This window comes from Natator depressus, chromosome 1 (genome assembly GCF_965152275.1).
Source record: "Natator depressus isolate rNatDep1 chromosome 1, rNatDep2.hap1, whole genome shotgun sequence".
NCBI classification, from domain to species: Eukaryota; Metazoa; Chordata; order Testudines; family Cheloniidae; genus Natator; species Natator depressus.
This window is the reverse complement of record NC_134234.1, coordinates 345965013-345985920: the sequence shown is the minus strand read 5'-3', so window position 1 is coordinate 345985920 and position 20908 is coordinate 345965013. Positions and strand designations below refer to the sequence as shown.

At 47.0% G+C, this 20908-nt stretch overlaps 1 protein-coding gene across 1 annotated transcript in view; it reads right to left on the bottom strand.

Annotated features, from left to right (window-relative positions):
* SBF1 (SET binding factor 1) overlaps window positions 1-20412 on the bottom strand; it is a 145502-nt gene extending 125090 nt beyond the window's left edge. Inside the window, 1 exon segment of the mRNA XM_074942775.1 lies at window positions 20307-20412. Within this exon segment, the coding sequence (XP_074798876.1) occupies window positions 20307-20361 (55 nt within the window). The 5' untranslated portion in view covers window positions 20362-20412.
* Between the last annotated feature and the right edge of the window lie 496 nt (window positions 20413-20908).

Here is a 20908-nt window from a genome sequence, read left to right as displayed (position 1 = left end):
GCACTGATGGCCAGTAGGCACAGGGCCAAGCGCCTCTGTGCCGACTACACAGATAGTATCAATCTCTATGCCGACAGTGCCCCAAGAACAGTCCCTGGTGCCAATCAGGTGATGAAGCCTGGGAGGAGGACCTTGACCTGGATCTGAGGAGTCCTGGTTTTCTGGTGACAACAATGCAGCTAGCTCCAATGGGGCAAGCAGGCAGTTAGAAAATGTTGGTACTGAATGCACCAGTACCAAGAAGGTCCTCAGTGCCAGGCCTGGCACTGGCCTCAACTCTATAGTCTGTGGTAAAGAAGGTCCAGGCTGCTGTGCCAGCAGACTGTCTCTCTGCAACACAACCAGATGGCAGTGGCCCTGGCAAAGTCCTGGACAAGTAGAGAGTCTGGAACAGATAAGAAGAATAAATTTGTTGCCGCCTGGTATGCCACCGGCATGCAGATGAAAGGAAATTCGCAGAAAAATGAGACACACAAAAGTGAAATGATAACCACACAGAGCTCCAACTCCTGTCACGGATCATGAGAAGAAACTAGGGATGAGGAGGGCAGTCAGGGCAGCGCTGCCTCACATAGTCAGGGGAAGGGCTATGACCACAAGGCACAAGCTCTGCCCCATAGGTATTGCTAAGCAAAAATCTCCACACTCACCTACGTGTAACACAGGGCTGCATCTACTCAAAGAACTCTCTTTGCTGGTTCTCTTGTTTGGAGAGGACACCTTTTCACCCTGGGCATGCCCCAGATAGGACTATAACAGGAAGGCAAAGATGTTCTCAAATACCCCCACCGCCCCAAAGTGTGCCCAAGCAATGGCAGAAACCTGCTGCACATTCTCTCTACAATCCTCTGCACTTCAGTCTATCATTCATTCCCTGCCTCTGGGCCTACTTCTTCAACATGCTGCCATGTTTGCACGCTGAACAAGATGCCAAGATTCATAGATATTAAAGTCAGAAGGGACCATTATGATCATCTAGTCTGACTTCCTGCACAATGCAGGCCACAGAAATTCACCCACCCACTCCTGCGATGAACCTCTCACCTATGTCTGAGCTATTGAAGTCCTCAAACAATGGCATCACAGAAGTAAAGAGATGGAAGAAACCTATTGCAATAGTTCCTGTCCAGCCCATTTTCTCTTGGTCAAGACAGACTTCTTTCCTACAGCATGTTTCAAAAGGCGCAAGCAACGGAACTGCCAACACTTCTGTAGAGACTATTCCACAGCCCTATACATCTCCCAGTCAATTCTTCCTCATATACAGCCTAAGGTTACCTAATTTGATCCCAACATTCTTAGCTGAACTCTGGACCACACAAAATTCCATTCCCTCAGTGTTTAGACCATTCAGATATTTGCAGATTTATGTCCGCTTCCCCAAGGCATTGCGTAACCAAGCTACACATATTTAGCTCTTTTAATCTTCCCTCAAATCAAGATCTCCGGCTGTCTGATCATTTTGTTGCCACTCTAAACTCCATGTGATAGATAAATAATTTCTGGAAATGAGGGGCTGGGAGCTGAATGCAATATTCTGGATATGGTCACGCAGCAGCAGCAAAGAGAGGGTCTTACTTCCCTGCTCATGAGTCCTGCAAACACAACCCAAGACTACAACGGCCCTTCTTGCTTATAAGAAAACTTGAATCTAGACTGCTGCCTATACACACCAGTCTCTCAGGCTTTGCTGCTCCCTGGGTTTTGGATTGTTTTCCCTCAGTGGACTAGCTGCATTTTCCTCTCTGGAATCTTAGTTTGTTATGTTCAGCCCATGTTTCAATTCTCTCTAGGTCTCTTGGGATTATTTCTGTACTTACTGATATTTGCAACTCCTCCCTCTTAATTTAGTATCAACTGCAAATTTTGGAATGTCCTATTTACCTCTTCTTCCAACTAATTAAGACTATAATTAAAATCTGTTCTAAAACAGATTCCTGCTGCACCCTACTAGACAACTCCTCCCAGCACATATGGTTTATCATTACTCATTATTTACAGTCCTTCAGTGAGTTTTCAATCAATGTCATATCCAATCCAGTCAGAACTCTTTTTCCACGTATGATTGTGTGATAGCAAAATCCTTTACTAAAATACAGATTTCCATCTCCTTTCCCTTCATCCAATTTTGTAATACTACTAAAAAGCACCAAGTTTCTCTGCCAAGATCTGTTCTTCATAACCCTTAAAACTGCAGGCTGTTCGTGGTTCTATTACCCTCTAACTGTTCAGCACTTCTCGCTAGCACTCCATTCCATTCCATTACTAGGGATATAAGTTAGACTTATTAATTGCCATAATCACTGCTCTTTCCTTTAGTTAAATTCAGTACCACTTTCCTTTCCACAGGTCACAAGCACCTCACTGGATCACAATAACTGTAGCCCAAACAATTCTATGATCTTGATTTGAGCCCTCTATTCTCATGTCCAGAGCAATTGCCTCAGGAAGGAAGCCACATTTTCATCATCCAACCAACCATACCTAAAAAAAGTCTACAAAAACAGAAACTGCCACACTGGTTAAGACCAGCTGTCCATCCAATATCTTCTCTAATAGTGACCAGAAGCAATTATTAAACTACCTGCTCAAAGAAAGTTTCTTCCTTACTTCTGTTAGTGGTTGATTACATGGGGGAGGCTCCCCAAATCCCTAACGATCTCTCTGCCCTCCCTCTCCCCAATAAAACCTGTTCCCTATTTCTCCCACCCACACTCAACAACCCTCCAGGTTCACTCCCAGGCTCCTTCACAGCAATTACTTCCCTGTCCCTCATCTCCTCCATTATCCCCAATTCCCCGAAGCCTTTGCACTGCATCTGAGGGGTGTGGGAAATAATTTTCTGTATTGTAGTTTAAATGAATTATTACTCAAAGTTCTGCTTTAATATATCTAGTAAGGAATCTGTCTGTCAAAAAACATTTCCTGAATCTTTTTTGTTGCCTGTATTGTTAGACACTTGCTGACAGGTATTTTGAAATAAATTACCAAATAATTGAAATTGGCATGATTATACTGTGTTATTTTGACAAATAAAATATGCAGAATTTTAAAATATTGTGCCCCGAATTTTTAATTTTTTGGCACATAATTCCCCCAGGAATAGCAGTTCTAATCTTTTCCGACTTACCTCATCTGGAAGCCTCCCTTGGCCTGTAATCATTTTCATTACCCTTATTTGAGTCTTTTCAATACCAGCCTTTGAGTTCTCTCAGGCTGGATAAGCCCAGAGGTCCCCACCAGAACAGATGCCATTTCCTCTCCATCTAATAATTATCTTAAGTGTTTCACACAAACGATCATCCGAGAACCCAGGAAAACCACTAGGGCTCGTTTCTAAATAAAGCCCATGACAGCATCCCCTTGCTGCCTCCTCCACCACCACCAGTCCAGAGCAGCCCGAGATCTGAAGCGAGTAACTGTCTTCTCTGCTTCACTCCAATGAACAAAGCTGTTGTGTCTGGAGAAGAGGAAAAGACAATGAACTCACTCTCTGCTCCCCACCACCAGAGCACCGGCATGCAGCTGCACAAGCCCACCCTCCCTCCCTTTTACTACTTCAGCTTGTCCGAAGCAATCACTTTACACCCACAGCCACACAGGATCAAGGAGCTCTAGGTAGCTACCCCCAGTACGCTGGGTTTGAGGAAGCAGTGGGACAAGGCATGAGTGCATTTATACAGAGGAGGGAAGAAAGGGAAAACCTACTCTTTAGGCAGTTTTTTTTTTTTTTTCAGGCCTTTAGGGTAATTTAGCGGATGATACTAAACTGGGAGGAGTGATACACTGGTAGGGATAGTGATAAACTGGTAGGGATAGGATACAGAGCGACCTAGACAAATTGGAGGATTGGGCCAAAAGAAATCTGATGAGATTCAACAAGGACAAGTGCAGAGTCCTGCACTTAGGACGGAAGAATCCAATGCACTGCTACAGTCTAGGGACCGAATGGCTAGGCAGCAGTTCTGCAGAGAAGGACCTAGGGGTGACAGGGGACGAGAAGCTGGATATGAGTCAACAGTGTGCCCTTGTTGCCAAGAAGGCCAAATGGCATTTTGGGGTGTATAAGTAGGGGCATTGCCAGCAGATCGAGGGACGTGATCGTTCCCCTCTATTCGACATTGGTGAGGCCTCATCTGGAGTGCTGTGTCCAGTTTGGGGCCCCACACTACAAGAAGGATGTGGATAAATTGGAGAGAGTCCAGCGAAGGGCAACAAAAATGATTAGGGGTCTGGAACACATGACTTATGAGGAGAGGCTGAGGGAACTGGGGATGTTTAGTCTACGGAAGAGAAGAATGAGGGGGGATTTGATAGCTGCTTTCAACTACCTGAGAGGTGGTTCCAAAGAGGATGGTTCTAGACTATTCTCAGTGGTAGAAGAGGACAGGACAAGGAGTAATGGTCTCAAGTTGCAGTGGGGGAGATTTAGGTTGGATATTAGGAAAAACTTTTTCACTAGGAGGGTGGTGAAACACTGGAATGCGTTACCTAGGGAGGTGGTGGAATCCCCTTCCTTAGAAGTTTTTAAGGTCAGGCTTGACAAAGCCCTGGCTGGAATGATTTAGTTGGGATTGGTCCTGCTCTGGGCGGGGGGTTGGACTAGATGACCTCCAGAGGTCCCTTCCAACTCTGATATTCTATGATTCTAATTTTGCTGCAAGCCCGCAACTACAGTGCACGAGGAACAGCCTTTCCATCTAGTTCACTTGCTACAGCTGACAAGAGAACAGGATGAGCAAGATAACTGCACTCTTAAACTTACCAAGAACACAAACACTTTCTTCAGAAACTGGGGCTGTGTACACACTGGGATCGGAACCATCTACATACAGCTAGGCAGTTAGCTCACTTCTACCAGCGTGCACAGGATCTAAGGTCTTGTCTTTACTACAAAAATGCACTGGTCTTAAAAACTGACCTAGCTAAACTGGTACAAATGCCTAATGATGCAAATGCCCAATGCATATGCACTTCAACTGGTTTAACACTTGCTTAAATCAATTTCGCTTGCCTCAGTAAGTTATTGAGGATCTAAATCAATCTAAGCAAGGGTTAAACTGGTTTAAGTGAATCAACATTAGGGGGTTGCATTCATTTAACTGGATCAGTTTTTAAATGATTTAGTTAACTACTGCACTTTTTAGGCCCAACTCATGTTTGATTACTCAGAGGCTTTCACGTTCTCACTGCTCATCAAGGCTGTGTCCCCTAATTTTCCACTGCTGCTACCTCTGCTGCAGCTCTACCAAAAGCAGTAACACTGGAAGCACTAGTATAGACAGGGCACTGGATGCACAGTGTTTTAGCCACTGTCATCTGACCTGGCTCATAGCAGGTCTATATGAAAAAGCCAGCCACTCGAGGAGCTGTATCAGTAGGAAGTCAAGAAAAAATGTCTAGCCTGGTACTACAGATCCCCAGCCAAAAGGAGATTAGCAGAGGAGTGGATGTTGCCCTAAATTTAGGATGTTCTTGCTTATGGTAACTATCTTATATTATTGACACATGCAGTCATCTGTTTTTCTTCATAATTAATCTTAAAAAAGCAACCTCTTATAAGCAGATCTCAAAACATAATTGGGATGTACAGGATCCACTGCATTTTCCAATGAGAAATAAAAATGTCTTGTCTGCCATTGCTCTTTGTAGCTTTCATAGGACTTTATACAGAGTAGCTGGTGTCCTGGCAACATTCTAACTTGGGTATCTAGATCCTGCTTCCATAAATTCCCCTGCAGTTTCAATCGTTACAGAATTCATCACCTGTCTTGAACTACTGTGTAGTGTTGCATATTCATATTGCACTAATCACGGAGATATCTAGGCATCAGGAAGCTCCACTGGTAAACACCTGCCTTGCCCCATCTCAGTGGCCAGTGAAGCAATCCCCTATCAAGTTTTTAAAGTCAGGGTGCAAGGCACTTTGGGATTGCCTGGTAGTAAAGCCCAATACATGTAATTTATTATGGATCTTTTCAGACACCAAGTAGTGGGGATACATTTAAGGACTCTCAAAGAGTTTAGTGCATGACAGCTGATAATGTAAACAAAATAGCCTCTTTGAATATTTGGGGATTACAAATGTCACATATATTATGGGAACAGGTGTCCTAGAAGTACCTAAAACAGACAAAGGGTTGAAGGGGTTTAACTACTTTAAAGAGCAATGGCCACAAGACATCCTTGCAAGTTCTCAGAGCACAAAATCCATTCAGCACCAGCATCATGATCAACAAAGTGAGATCCTGAAAAAGAAGCCACTCCCTTCCTAGACTGAGGTATGGGCTGCAAGCTGCAGTCTGAGACAGACTGGTATGTTTTAGTTATAAATCCCTCAAATTAGAAACTGTCAGTGCATGAGGCAGAATGAACAGCACCACTATAAAAACAGCAGCCCATTTCACTCTGTTCCACAAAAGGCATGACTCAGCCAGACTGCACAGCACTCACATCTGGATAACAAGCAAGTTTCAGAGATCCAAGGCCACAGAGCAAAGAGGAAGAGGATGCATAGAACAGAGGTGAAGCAGCCTGACTCTCTGCTCTACTTCCTGCAGCTACCTTCAACGTAAAAATCCAGCTTTCCAGCAAGCAGAAGAGACACCCAAGCAGTTTGTTTTTTTGAACACTTAATGCTGTATAGATTTCATTAGAAAAATTCATTCAGAAAAAAGCCTCACAGCACTGTCCAAATCTCAGTAACAAGGCAGCCAAGCAGCTGCCAAATATGCAGGTTGCTCCCCACAAACTGACACGTGGCTGATTTGGGGCCATACTGTAAATAAAAATCTGATTTAAATCAGTGCAAGAATACAAACCCCTAGCTCTGACTGCTCTGCAACCCCATCTAGTCATAATGGACATGGAATAGGAGTCTGAGCACAAATCTGGAAGCTAGAGACTCCCAAGTTATAAATTACTTGTAATTTGTTGTAACAAGGTGTCAGAGTGTGTGGGAGTCAGGGCCCTGCACCCTCACTTCCTGCGATTCACTGTGACTCTCAGCCAGCCAGCAACACAGAAGGTTTATTAGGCGACAGGAACACAGTTCCAAGCAGGGCTTGTAAGTACAACCGGGACCCCTCAGCCAGGTCCCTCTGGGGGGCAAGGAGCATAGACCCCAGACTTGGGGTTCCCTGTGTCTTCCCAGCCAGCCCAAAACTGAAACTCCTCTAACATTTGTCCAGTTTCCCAGGCAAAGGTGTCACCTGGGTCCATACCAGCTGCCGCCAACTTTGGAGCGGTGGCTCACCTCACCAATCCGATTGACTCAGGCCGCTAAGCCACCCTGCCCTGACAGAAAGGGCAACTCTATTGACTCTGAGTGTTAGGCCACTTTGCCCTGATAAAGGGGGCCACTGTATTGATTCTGGCTGCTAGGCCATCATGCCCTGATAAAGAGAGCCGCTATATTGACTCTGGCTGTTAGCCCTAGGGCTGTAAATATCATTTAAAAAGTTAACCTTTTAAATTATTAAAATTATATTGTTTAATCAGTTAACCGATAAAAGGGAGTGAAGCTGGGGTTGCTCCGGCTGGCTGGCCGGCTTGGGGTCGCTCTGGCCAGGGATGGGGGTTAACGGTTAGGGTGTGTTAACCGGTAAGACTAATGCTTACCAGTTAACCATTTCATATTTTACCTCCCTAGTAAGGCCACCCCACCCTGATAGGGGAGGCAGTGGCATCGACTCTGGCCCTAAGGCCTCCCTTCCTGGTAGAAGGGCAGTCATACTGACTTTGGCCATTAGGTCACACTACCCCGAGACGCAGAGTGGCCGTGCAGACGTATCCGCGGGGCTATAGCAACTCTTACCCCATCCCAAAAGGGGACAGGGTGTGCATGCCCCGTGACAGGCACCTATTAGCACAGTATTAGAACACCACTCAAGTGTTAAATGTACCAACTATATCTCCTTCCTCACTTTTCAAAGTAAACATGAATGGTTTAAATTTGCATAAGTGTATGTGGAACCAGCTGCAGGACAACTAAATCTCACTGCTGAGTTTTGAGCAGAGAGACTTGTGGTCTCTTACCTGTTGTGGCAATGAGCTCCATAGCCTAGACACAGCATCTGAGACAGTTAAATCTCCCATGCTCATGAGTCTCTCCCCACTAATCAAGTTTCTTATTTCCAATGGAACATAACAGTCCTTCAAAGTCACGACAACAGAGGAAGAGATGATTTTTCAGATATTCAGAGCCCTCCAAGGGACTATCAAGTGAGAGACCTTGAATTGGACTCTGTATTCAGTGGAGAGGAAGTGCAGAGTGGAGTACTGGGGTGATGTGTTCATGGCAACCTGCGTTGCTAAGTGAATAGGAAGCTGCCACTTGTATCAGTTTGAGCTTTTTTGGAATGTGTGGTTTCATCCCTAGATATGAGCTGCAATAACCAAGCCTGTTGCTCAAGCACATGGGTCACCTGGGCCAGACCTGCTTTCAAAGAATGGAACACAATCTTGTGACCACTCACAGATGGAAATGGATGTTTTTCAAAGCCATGACTATTAAGACATCCAGTGGCAGAGTGTCCACCAGGACCCCAAGACTGCAAAGCAACTTCACATGTAGATGGCCTCAATAGAGGGGGATATTATGGAAGAGGCAAATCCTAAGGGATTCCCTCTCCCTTTCAGATTCAACTCAGTCTTGCCTCAGACCAGCTTTAGCCAACTGTTCTTTATCCGGACGTTGCGTTTGGCCAGGCATTGAGCTCAAAGACAGAGCCGTTTACATCTCACATAAAGGAGATATAGAACTGGGTGTCAGTGTATTGCTGGCACTTCAATATTGTTGCCTCATCAGCCCCTCCAGTGGCTTCACTGAATAAAACAGACAGGATTGAGCCTTGTTGTAGGGCAGCTTCTCTCCCAGCAAAAGCATCTGCCATGGCATCTGCCCATAGCTCCCACAGAGCCTCAGAAGTGAAGGAGGGAGGCAGAAGTTAAAGATATGCTCACTCAAATACTTCATTCCCACACCAGTTTTTAGTAATGCAGGCTCCTCTAACAGCAACCAGAAAGGACCAAGAAGTTTTCTTATTTAGCTGCGGCACATTAAGAAGTCCAGACCAGAAGATGGCACTGAACAGCCCATGTGAAGGAACTAATTTCTAACATTATGTACAGCCAGGGTAAAACGACAATTTATGTCCAGCAGGTCAATGCAGTCAGAACTACAGTAAAGTGTCCTGGAGAACACTGCTTAAAGAGTTACCGAAGCTCTTATTTACAGTCCCATGTAAGCCACTGAAACAACAATCCAGCCTGGAAGGGCTCTTAGACCATTATTGAGAGGTGTTTCTGTGTCCCACAGCCACACGTGATAAATCCTTCTCACCAAGCAACAGACTTAAGAGCAGATCCCCCATTGAAGCTCTCTGTAAAATCAAGTGATCTCAGAGAGAAGGCTTCAGGCCCTGGTCATCTCTGCCTGAGGTCTGACTGGTTCCAGGTATTTGCCCCACAGCTGACAGTTCATTTTATTTTACTCTGAAAAGTCAGAACATAAGAATGGTTATAATGGGTCAGACCAATGGTCCATCCAGCCCAGTATCTTGTCTTCCAACAGTGGCCAATGACAGGTGCTTCAGAAGGAATAACTGCAGGCAATCAAGTGATCCATCCCCTGTCCACTCCCAGCTTCTGGCAAACAGAGGCTAGGGACACTCAAGAGCATGGTGGTGCATCTCTAACCATCCTGGCTAATAGCCATTGAACTTATTTGGTTCTTTTTTTTAACCCTGTCATAGTTTTGGCCTTCACAACACAACCTGGCAAACAGTTCCACAGGTTGACTGTATATTGTTTGAAGAAGTACTTCCTTTTGTTTGTTTTAAACCTGCTGCCTATTCATTTCATTGGGTGACCCCTAGTTCTTGTATTATGTGAAGGGGTAAATAACTTTTCCTTATTCATTTTCTCCGCACCCATTATGATTTTATAGGCCTCTAGCCTACCCCCCCTTACTCGTCTCTTCTTCAAGCTGAACAGTCCCAGCCTCTTTAATCTCGCCTCATACGGAAGCTGTTCCGCACCTTCTAATCATTTTAGTTACCCCTCTCTGTACCTTCTCCCATTCCAATATATCTTTTTTGATATGGAGCATCCAGATTTGCACGCAGTATTCAAGATGTTGGACCCCTAGTCAGAGAAGCCCTGCCCCCTAATCAGGGCTCAGCTTCTCTTCCAGCACAAAGCCCCTACAAGCCTCTACACATACAAATCTTGCCCATATGCTCAGGGTTTAGCTGATCGCCATATTTGGGGTCGGGAAGGAATTTTCCTCCAGGGCAGATTGGAAGAGGCCCTGGAGGTTTTTCGCCTTCCTCTGTAGCATGGGGCACGGGTCACTTGCTGGAGGATTCTCTGCTCCTTGAAGTCTTTAAACAACGATTTGAGGACTTCAATAGCACAAACACAGGTGAGAGGCTTTTTGCAGGAGTGGTGGGTGAAATTCTGTGGCCTACGTTGTGCAGGAGGGTCAGACTAGATGATCATAATGGTCCCTTCTGACCTAAATATCTATGAATCTATGTGGACATACCATGGATTTATATAGAGGCATGATGATATTTTCTGTCTTTTTATCTATTCCTTTCCTAACAGTTCCTAACATTGTTACCGTTTTTGACTGCTGCTGCACATTGAGCAGATGGTTTCAGAGAACTATCCACCATGACTCCAAGATCTCTTTGAGTGTAACAGCTAATTTAGACCCCCTCATTTTCTATGTAGATTTGGCATTATGTTTTCCAATGTGCATTACTTTGCATTTATCAACATTGAATTTCATGTGTCATTTTGTTGCTCAGTCACCCAGTTTTGTGAGATCCCTTTGTAACTCTTTGCAGTCTGCTTTGGACTTAACTAACCTGAGTAATTTTGTATTGTCTGCAAATTTTGCCACCTCAATGTGTACCCGTTTTTCCATATCATTTATGAATATGTTGAACAGTACTAGTCCCAGTACAGACCCCTGAGGGATACCACTATTTACCTTTCTCCATTCTGAAAACTGACCATTTATTCCTACCCTTTGTTTCCTATCTTTTAACCAGTTACTGATCCACAAGAGGACCTTCCCTCTTACCCCATGACTGTTTACTTTGCTTAAGTCTTTGGTGAGGGACCTTGTCAAAGGCTTTCTGAAAATCTAAGTACACTATATCCACTGGATCACCCTTGTCCACGTTTGTTCACCCCCTAAAAGAACTCTAATAAATTGGTGAGGCATGATTTCCCTTTACAAAAACTATCTTGACTCTTCCCCAATAAACCATGTTTATCTGTATGTCTGATAATTCTGTTCTTTACTATAGTTTCAACCAATTTGCTGGATACTGAAGTTAGGCTTACCGGCCTGTAATTGCCAGGATCACCTTTGGAGCCTTTTTAAAAAATTGGTGTCACATTAGCTATCCTCCAGTCATCTGGTACAGAATGTGAAAGGATTTACAGTGACTGCTAACTGCAGTCAGCAGTGAAAGGATTTGACAGAATCTGAAACAGTCAGTTTCAATGCTCATGAAAGCAAGGAACAGAGAGCACTGACTAAAGTAGGTATATGGCGTGCAAGCTTCTCTGACACTGCTCTCAGTCCCGATGTGCTGCACCCCCTGGTATTCCAGTCCTGGGCTCCCCAGACACACAGCTATACTTATACCCTCAATCCCAGCCTACATGCCCTGTGCAGTTCCAGACCTAAGCTCCCCTACCAAGCCTTACAATTGCACCCCAACCCTGATCTGCAGTATTCCCTAGCCTTGGCGTTCTAGGCTCCTCATGCGCACAGCTCTGCTACTACTCCACAATCCCAAACAGCAGTATTATTCTAATCCTAAATCTTCCCTGCACAAAGACTCTTGGTTGTTCTGTGTAGTGGTTTTTGTGAACAGGAACTAGGGCAAGACCAAGTATTCCATACCTGAACAAAAACAGATATGAATCCAGAAAATTTAAAGGGCAACACACAAAGCTTGTGAAAATATTTATAATAGTGTGGTGAAGAGAAATAAGTAAGAGAATATATGCTTACAGCACATTAAAAATAGAGTTTAGAACCAATCCTTTGAAAAAACTGATCATCCTTCATTCAACTACCAAGCCCTGAGTTTAGGGTTCTGCATTCCCACTGCAACAGCTGAAGACCTCACTAACAATTTAACCATAGGCAGGGAGCTGACAGAAAATGCTGGGTTTAAGGGTTAGTGAGGGGCGCAGTTTCATGGGGAAATTGTAAACTAGGGACAGGGATAGGAGGAAGAGCCGATTTCTCTGTGGTTTATTCAGAAATGTATCTCAGATTGTGAGCTCCTTGGGGCAGGAGGCCATGTCTTTCTCAGTGTTTTATACAGTCAAACACACTGTGCCCTCAGTTAATGTTAAATAAGTATCTGGAATCAAGCTGCTCTCGTCCATTAAAGATCTGGCTCTCAGACTGACACACAGAGCAGCTTTGCAGTTAACCTTTCAGCTACAAGACTTCAAGGAAAGCAAAGAGTCCAGGGCTTTGCAAATGTGGCCATTTGTCAACAGCAGTAGAACCACTCTAAGGCCTTGTCTACACTGACACTTTGCAGCGCTGAAACTTGCAGCGCTCAGGGGGGTGGTTTTTTCACACTGCGCACAAGGAAGTTTCAGCACTGTAAAGTGGCAGTGTAGACAGTGCACCAGCACTGGGAGCTACTCTCCCGGGGGGGGAGGGGGGGGGCTTTTTACAGCACTGGGAGAGCTCTCTACCAGCTCTGGTGCCGCGAGTACACAGCCACGTTAAAGCGCTGCCGTGGGAGCACTTTAACATTGCTAGTGAAGACACACCCTAAGGGCAAACAGCTCAAGAGGTCTGAAAACATCCTTTCACTGAGAATGGCATGAACAATGGCACAGTGTGACAAACACACACATATGATGAGACCAGTTTCCTTCTGCTGGAGTATTCTTACTCTCATGAGTACTTTCATCTGGAGGCTCTGAAACATACAACCCTCTGATAAAACATCTGAAGATCTGCACAGCACACCACTACAGATACACGCAGGCATTGGCTCAGCACACGAACAGGCAGTGGCTAGGCCCTGCAATCACAAGGTGCAAGTGATTGGACAGACAGATTAGAAGAGCACATCATGAAGCCACAGTTTGCAGGGGGATTTTGGGTTTGCTGTATTCTTCAGCATTCTGCTTCACTGATCACAATCCACAGCCTGACAAGGGGGCAGGAATCCAGTGTCTGGGCACATTAACATTAATAGTGCCAAATGCAGAAGTAGAGATTTCACTGACCAGGAGGAAAAGCAACTGAATCTTTGCTTGGTGGCCTAGGGCATCACCACACTGTCTGATTTCAGAGCATCCCATATTGGCTTCTGACCACTTCATGGTACAATTTGTCAGTAAGACAACATGCTTCCATGCAAGAGTCAGTGCTCATTTTACCTCATGCCCCAAAGATGAAGCCACTGTCACAGCAGTGTGTTCCTACAGAGATCAGAATGGTTCTGCATCATAAGGGTATGTGGCAAGTACAAGACCAGACTCCCTTAGAAAGCTCAGGTTATCCACCAACTATAAACCTAAACAAACATTCTGAATAAGCTGGACTCCACGAGAGCAGTATCCAACCTCTCTAATGAGCCTAGTGCTGTAGCTGCCAAACCCCATTTCCTGTTTCTCTGAAGTAGTCTGAACTGGTTTATCTTTAACTTTCATTTCTGCTCCCATGAAGCTGCTGGTGCAGATCTGGAGAGAAAAAGACTTGCTGGAGAGTTTGCTGAACTATTCCAGCTTCCATCCTTCCAAATATATTTCTCATGAACTAGGCAGGTTTCCCTTTCACTGTCCCCCATCACAGTCCCTTCCACCCTTCGATATTATCCCATCAGTTCACAACATCTCACCAGACAAACTAAAATGAAAATGCGATACCAGCAGCATCTGAGAGACCCACCTGGTACCCACAGGTCCCTGGGAAGCTACGATAGTAAAGCTACACCCACAAATTTTCCTTGGGGATATTCTATGGATTGGAAAGGTCAAGAGCAGCAAAATAAGACCTAAGGCTTTCATTTCATATGGCCCAGTTAAAGACAAGTATATTTGGAATCCATCCAAAACAACAGACCCTTTTCCCTCCTCCTAAACAATCTACTGTCTCAGTAGTTCTCCCTAAGTCCAAGAGTCTGCATGTGTCCATGGCAGCCAACGCAGCCTCTCTCCAAGCTGCACTACATACACACTTTGTTTGTAAGAAGGGAGGTGGCTGCATCCTCCATGGTAGCAGCCAGGCACGCAGGTTATGGCCACGTCAGGACTAATCCAATCAGTAAGGCAGTTAGTCACTTTCAGATGATGAAATAAATATTCTCCAAGTTCAGCCACAATCTGAGGTCCTTCAGGGCTGGACAAGTGAAAACTGGAGTCATGACATGGGAAGTGGACATCAATGCCAAACTCACAAAAAAAAATCACTAACCAGTTGCCTGGAAATCAAACACCTTCTATGCTTTGGGAGCTGGTTCCCAAAGGCTTCTTACAGAGGTGGAGTATGTTGTCCAAAACAAGAAGTGTCACTTCTGCCTCCCTGGCTTCCAGAGTATTCTGCACACCACTTGTAAAAAGCATATGTAACCACTTGTTGGCTGAGGAGAGGGGAAGCTTTCTGGCCAGTGCCAGGCAGGAAGGAGGTTAGGGCAAGACTGAAATTTTCAAAGAACTGGCCAGTTCACTCTTGTTCACAGTTTTCTGAGAAGGAGATGCAACTGACCAGTTTCTTGCCTCCCTCTACTGACTGACTCATCTCTCTCCCTCAGAGTGATCCCCCAGCAACAGAAAACCAAATTCCTCCCTCTGTGGCTGCTTCTCATAGCATATGGTATGAGCCCTCTTTGGGTCTCACTAGCATCGTTCAGTTTTAGACTAGAAACGCTGCTGAAGTCTAATGCTAGTACAGCTTGGAGAGAACAGAATGTGAGTAGTTCAAGGTAGAGATGCCCAAACTTCACTCAATTGCTGCACTGAGAGCTTGCCAGAAGCTGGAAGCAAACTATACCTAACTGGTATCAAATTGCAGCCACTCTTATCTTTAATAGATGTGCATTCCTCAAAAATTACAAGGTCTTGGTACACAGTGCAACCTGTGAAGACTACAAATCCTAGCACCTAATGCCCCATCTTGAGTTGAGCAGTCTTCACTAGCTGATTAAATTAAATGCCTGAGGCTTTGGGAATTCACCCCCTCCCTGCATTGCTCCTGCCACTGCTCAGTAAATTAAACATCAATCCCTATATTGACCATTAGTGCTGTGCCATTAGAGCAAATATTAAAATCCCTGCACCTCCAAGACACATGATTGCAAGTTCTTTCCTTCCCACTGCACTACCCAAAACTATATACTTCACACCACAGCATTGTCTACTGTTCAGCTTCCCAGAACACAAGCCATATCAAAGGTCACCACAAATCTGCATGACATTTACACACCATCTTCCCTCCCTTCCCATACCCAGCTTTCCAAACAACAAGACAAGGAAAATATGATTAAACTGCTGTTTTGTCTATGCACTTATATGGCCCGCAACCCCACTGTATTTGACCACCTTATCAGCTATCACAGAAACATCTCCACTTAGTATCAGCTTCATATTGTGTATATATCAGAACCACCTACAACACCTCAAGTGCCACTGTACAGCTCTACACCAGTTACAAAGGATTCGGGGGGAAACATCTGGAAGCTCAGTGAACAAGTCCCATGAAATCCAACATCCAGCAGTGTGTCGATGACAGCAGGATCACTTCCTCCATTTCCTTCAATTTTTATTAACCCCCAAAGAGGCTAGCCTGTACTGTGATCCTGTTTGATCTAAAGTTAAGCAAGAGTGAACTGGCTCATACTTGGACGGGAGACCATGCAAGGAATACAGGCATGCAGCCGGATGTTGGTTTGGGAATAAAGTTGGTGGAACTCTTCCTTTTGTATCAGTACTGAACTGGAGCCTGGCACTACGGGATGCTGTGCTGCTAGATGTGTGTATTTTAGATAAGATTAAAAAATGGCAATTACATGTGATCACTAAAGATTCCATGGTACTTTTCAGAACTGTCAGGGCTGCTCTCCAGAGCAAATTCCAAATGAGGTAATTATATTCGGCCTCCCTAAATTTACCCCCTCCAGTTACAACTGGAACTGAGATTCTCCTTTACTTTTTTCCCCGAGACTATTGTGTAGTGTCCCTTCATGCTAGCCAACAGCTGCCTCCTTCCTCACCAGAAGCGGCTGCATTTCAGGTGACCCCTGCACACAGTTTACTTCTGGAACAAAAGGTTCTAAAAACCCAAGATCAATAACCAATGTTCAAGTATAATCAGTGCAATGGGATTCAACATTCTGTCCCTGCTTATTCATCTCCTTTCTATGGTAAATAAAGCTCATTCCATCTGGAACAATTAAACTCAGGAGAGTAGGTGGAAGTAGCATGTGAAGACAGCTCCATAAGGCATAACTAGGGATGGAAACATACACAGGCCCAGAATGGATCCATTGCAAAGCAACCCTATGGGAGAAGCACAGAACCTTTGGGAAACATTACACACGTACCGTGGCTCACCGACCAGGAAGTCATTTAAACAAAAATCAAACTAATGTGGCAAGAATTAAATAAAAATTGTGCCAATGCTGCTCACTTTTTCACTTGCTTAGATTCAGCCATGGGTAGTTTGGACTTTGTAAAAACTGTTTCTCGCTCAGTTTGATGGATCCATCTCAAGTTAATCCCATCTCATTGTCTAGATGACAGAGCTCATCATCTTGCCCCCACACTTCACATAGGATGCAGTGTCGCTGCCTGTTCTTTTCTAAACAGTGGTAGGCACAGGAGGGATGGGAGAACTCAGTAAAGTCCCTAACCTAACCCCTTCACACCTGCTCCAGTTCCAGAAATTGTGCAGTGTTTTCCCAACCACGAGGTTTCTTAACAACATTGTGTCTACAAGCCCCTTACAAGCACATCAGGATTCCCTTTTGAGAATCTCACAAAACACTTCCCATATATATCCTAGGTTCTGGATTTTTCCTCTCATTTTCTGTTAGAGAAGCTTGCACAAAAATAGAATCTCAGTCCCTTTGAGCTTGTCAGCTCCATCTCTTTAGCCTCACATGAAGGCATCTACCTGTGATCACATTATCTTTTCTTCAGTGATGTCACAAAAGACTCTGCATAATTAAATCCTATTATGCCTGACACTGCTTGGAAGAGCCAATACAAGCTCGGAGGCCTGTTAAATTTCAGACTGAGCTAGAAATGGATACAATGCAGGTCTTCAATTAGAGAGACAGTCTAAGCAATCATTGAACAGAAGCCACTTTCTCCCTATGGTGGAGCATGTGACATGTGAATGTGTTAGGCCTGCAGTGGTCAGGGATTTCAATTTCTCCCTTCCATCTCTGGCTGCTGCTATTTAGGAAATAGCAGCTGGTGACACCGTTTTCTTACTGACTGTAGGGGTGAGGAGAGGAATTCTGCCATGAAGGGAATTAGGCAAGATTAACACAAACTGGTGCAGCCTTCGGGAGAACAGAACGCATCTTATCAACTCTCAGCTGAGGGCCCAGGCATTCAGCACAGGCAAGGCAAATACAGACTCCCACATTGACTAGTTAACACTGAGACTCCCATCTGTTTTCAAAGAGAGACTACAGCAGGAATTGCAGGATTGCATCCAAACTAGTCAGCACTGACAGGTCCTCAGTGTCAACCTCATGAGCACCTATAAAGCTAGCTGCTGATTACCTGCTACTTTATTCTCCTTCCACCTCTCCACCCACACCCAACCCTCTTTTCTCTGATGAAAGAGAACCCCACCCTGTCACCAAACAACCTACATCTACTTAAAAAAAAAAAGAACAGAAGCCCAGATCACAATTTTAGAATGAGTTCTAAAACTCAATTTCCAAACACATAAGCCACAAAACTGGCACTAACCAATGAAGCATAAGCCACTGATACCACAATGAGTAATGGAGACATAGCCATCATCAGGCCTCCAGAGCAGGTAAAAATACAGGACAACAAAATACAATTAAGCATCCAGAGCAAGACTAAGAACCAAGTCTACCCATACGGTATTTGGAGACCAGATGATTCAGGCCCTCAAGGCACAGAGTCTGCCCAGGCGCACATCTGTACTACTACGGAATTGCTATAACTCCTTTGACAGGAGTCTGTTTTCTGAACATGTTATCTGTCAGCCAATTTATAATAGTGACATACAAACCAATTCTTAAAAAGCCCTTCCTATGGCCCTTCCAGAGTCAGGGGCAGTGTCAAACTCTAAGCACATCTGTTGAAAAACTGCTCCCAGTTCTCCTCCTCATAGAAGAAGGTGGCTTCAATGAGCCAGTCTGAGAAGTAAATTCAGTGACCAGCTCAAATGCAAACAAAGTGGTCAGTAGCACAAGCTGATATGACAATTTTCTGCTCTAAACACCAGAACTGGCTAGACGTGGACATACTATAATGAGTTTCAAAGATTAAACTAAATATATTGCCAGATTTATAGATATACTTCACTTCCTCCAGAATGGAGTCATCTGGTCCTACCTACTGCCCACTTCCTTCAGCCAAAAAACTAAGACATCTGCAGTAATTAGACAAAGGAAAAGTCAGAAGAGCAAAATAATGAGAAAAAGTGAACGCAGACGAGTACTGGACTAGCAGACATTGGAAGTCAATTTACAGTAAGAGCCTCCAAACTCCCATCATACCAAATTTAACTCAACCCACCTCCTGCTGGGATGCCCCAGATATAAATATTCTGTCAGCATCCAGCAGGATATTGGCATTTCAGAATGGAAACCAATCCCAAGCTCTGTCAGGATACACTGTACAGCAGCCCTCCTCAAAGTTCATGGTCTCTTGCCAACCTTCTACCACAAACAGGACCTGGGGCTCCTTATCTCCAGGCAGAACTCTCCGGGACTTCCCCAGGCAATCAGATGAAAGGAGTAGCTAGTCTTGATCAAGACCCAGAGACATAATGGCCAGTGGGAAGACTGTTATGTGCATCTGCACAAAGAAATCATGGAGTCAACCAGAGTCAAGTCATGCAATTGTGTAAACTGCCACACGGAACATGGCCCCCATTACCTTTCCAGCAAACCTAACATGTTCCTTTTACTAGCTGATCCAGTCCACGCACAGGGACAAGTGGGGGCAGAAGTTAGCAAGGGCAATGCCCTCCTTCCACCATTCCAGTAGAACCACCTCCATGCAATGCACTATTTTGTTTCTCTCTCCAACTATCTGGAACTCTCCAGACCTTGTCCCCAACCCTCTGCTTCAAACCCCCCCCCCCTTTGAATTTGTCCAAAACTTACTTGATTCCCTTTGCCACTGTCTAGTCCTGCAACAGTTACCATATGCTCTCCATTGCCTCCTCTCTCCTTCCCTACAATGCCAACATGAGCACCCACTTCTTCCCACCAAGCCCTGCTCAACCACAGGCTAATCCTCTTCCCCACCTGGCTCCTGATGGCCAGGGCCCATCTGCATTCACGGCCCCACTGCAAAGAGCCTTGCATCTCAACACTCACCCCCCTCCCCCACAGCCCCAGCAGCCCCCCCAGGCCAGTCCCTCCCCCCGCAACACTCACCCACCCCCAAGCCAGCCCTCACCCACCACTGCCCCAGCAGCACCCCCAGGCCAGTCCCTCCCCCCTCCATCACTCACCCCCCCTCCCCCACAGGCCAGCCCGGGCAACACCCCCCCCAAACCCCTTTTCCACTACGGTGCCCCCCCCCCGCACTCACCCAGGCCGGCTCTCCAAGGCCCCCTCAGCCGGGGCCGCCTCCCAAACCCGGCGGCGCCAGCGGACTGAACCCAACCGCCGGCGGACCCCGCTGTCCCCCCGCTTCCCTGCGCCTCCCCCACACCCCCCCTCACCCGCCCGCCGCGGCCCTCGCCCCCCCGGCCCGACCCTCACCCCCCCTCACCCGCCCGCCGCGGCCCTCGCCCCCCCGGCCCGACCCTCGCCCCCCCCCACCCGCCCGCCGCGGCCCTCGCCCCCCCGGCCCGACCCTCGCCCCCCCCCATCTCCCCCCCCCGGTTCCCCCTCCCCGGCCCGGCACTCACCCCCCCCGGTTCCCCCCTCCCGGCCCGGCACTCACCCGGCCCGGCCCGGCCCTCGCCCCCCCGGTGCGCCCCCCCAGCCCAGCCCGGCCCGGCCCGGCCCGGCCCGGCCCTCGCCCCCCCGGTGCGCCCCCCCAGCCCAGCCCGGCCCGGCCCGGCCCGGCCCGGCACTCACCCCGCTTGTCCAGCTCGTAGCCCACCAGCACGAAGTAATCCGCCAGCCGGGCCATGGCGAGGCCTGGCCGAGCCGGGAGCAGCGAGACGCGGGCGCTGGGGCGGGGCCGGGCGGCTCATACCGCGGCCAGAGCGGCCGCCCCCACGTCAGACTCCAGCCGGCGGCGCCGAGCCCCAGCCGCCGCCATCTTCCCTCGGCTGGACCCAGCCCGGGCGGCGCGCCGGGCGCATGCGCGGGGAGGCCCCCCGGGGGGCGGGGTTTCGGGTGGACTACATGACCATTGGCCGCCACGCGGCAGGGGCGGGGCCAGGCTGGCCGCAGGCGGGGAGGAAGGGGGACGATGGCCCCACCCACAGATCCCCCCCCCCGCCAGGCCGTGCCATGGGGCGGGGCCGGGGTCTTACCCCACAGACCCCCCCGGGCTGTGCCATGGGCGGGGCTGGGGTCTTACCCCACAGATCCCCCTGGCCAGGCTGTGCCATGGGACGGGGCCGGGGTCTTACCCCGCAGACCCCCCCCCCGGCTGTGCCATGGGGCGGGGCCGGGGTCTTACCCCGCAGACCCCCCCCCCCGGCTGTGCCATGGGCGGGACCGGGGTCTTA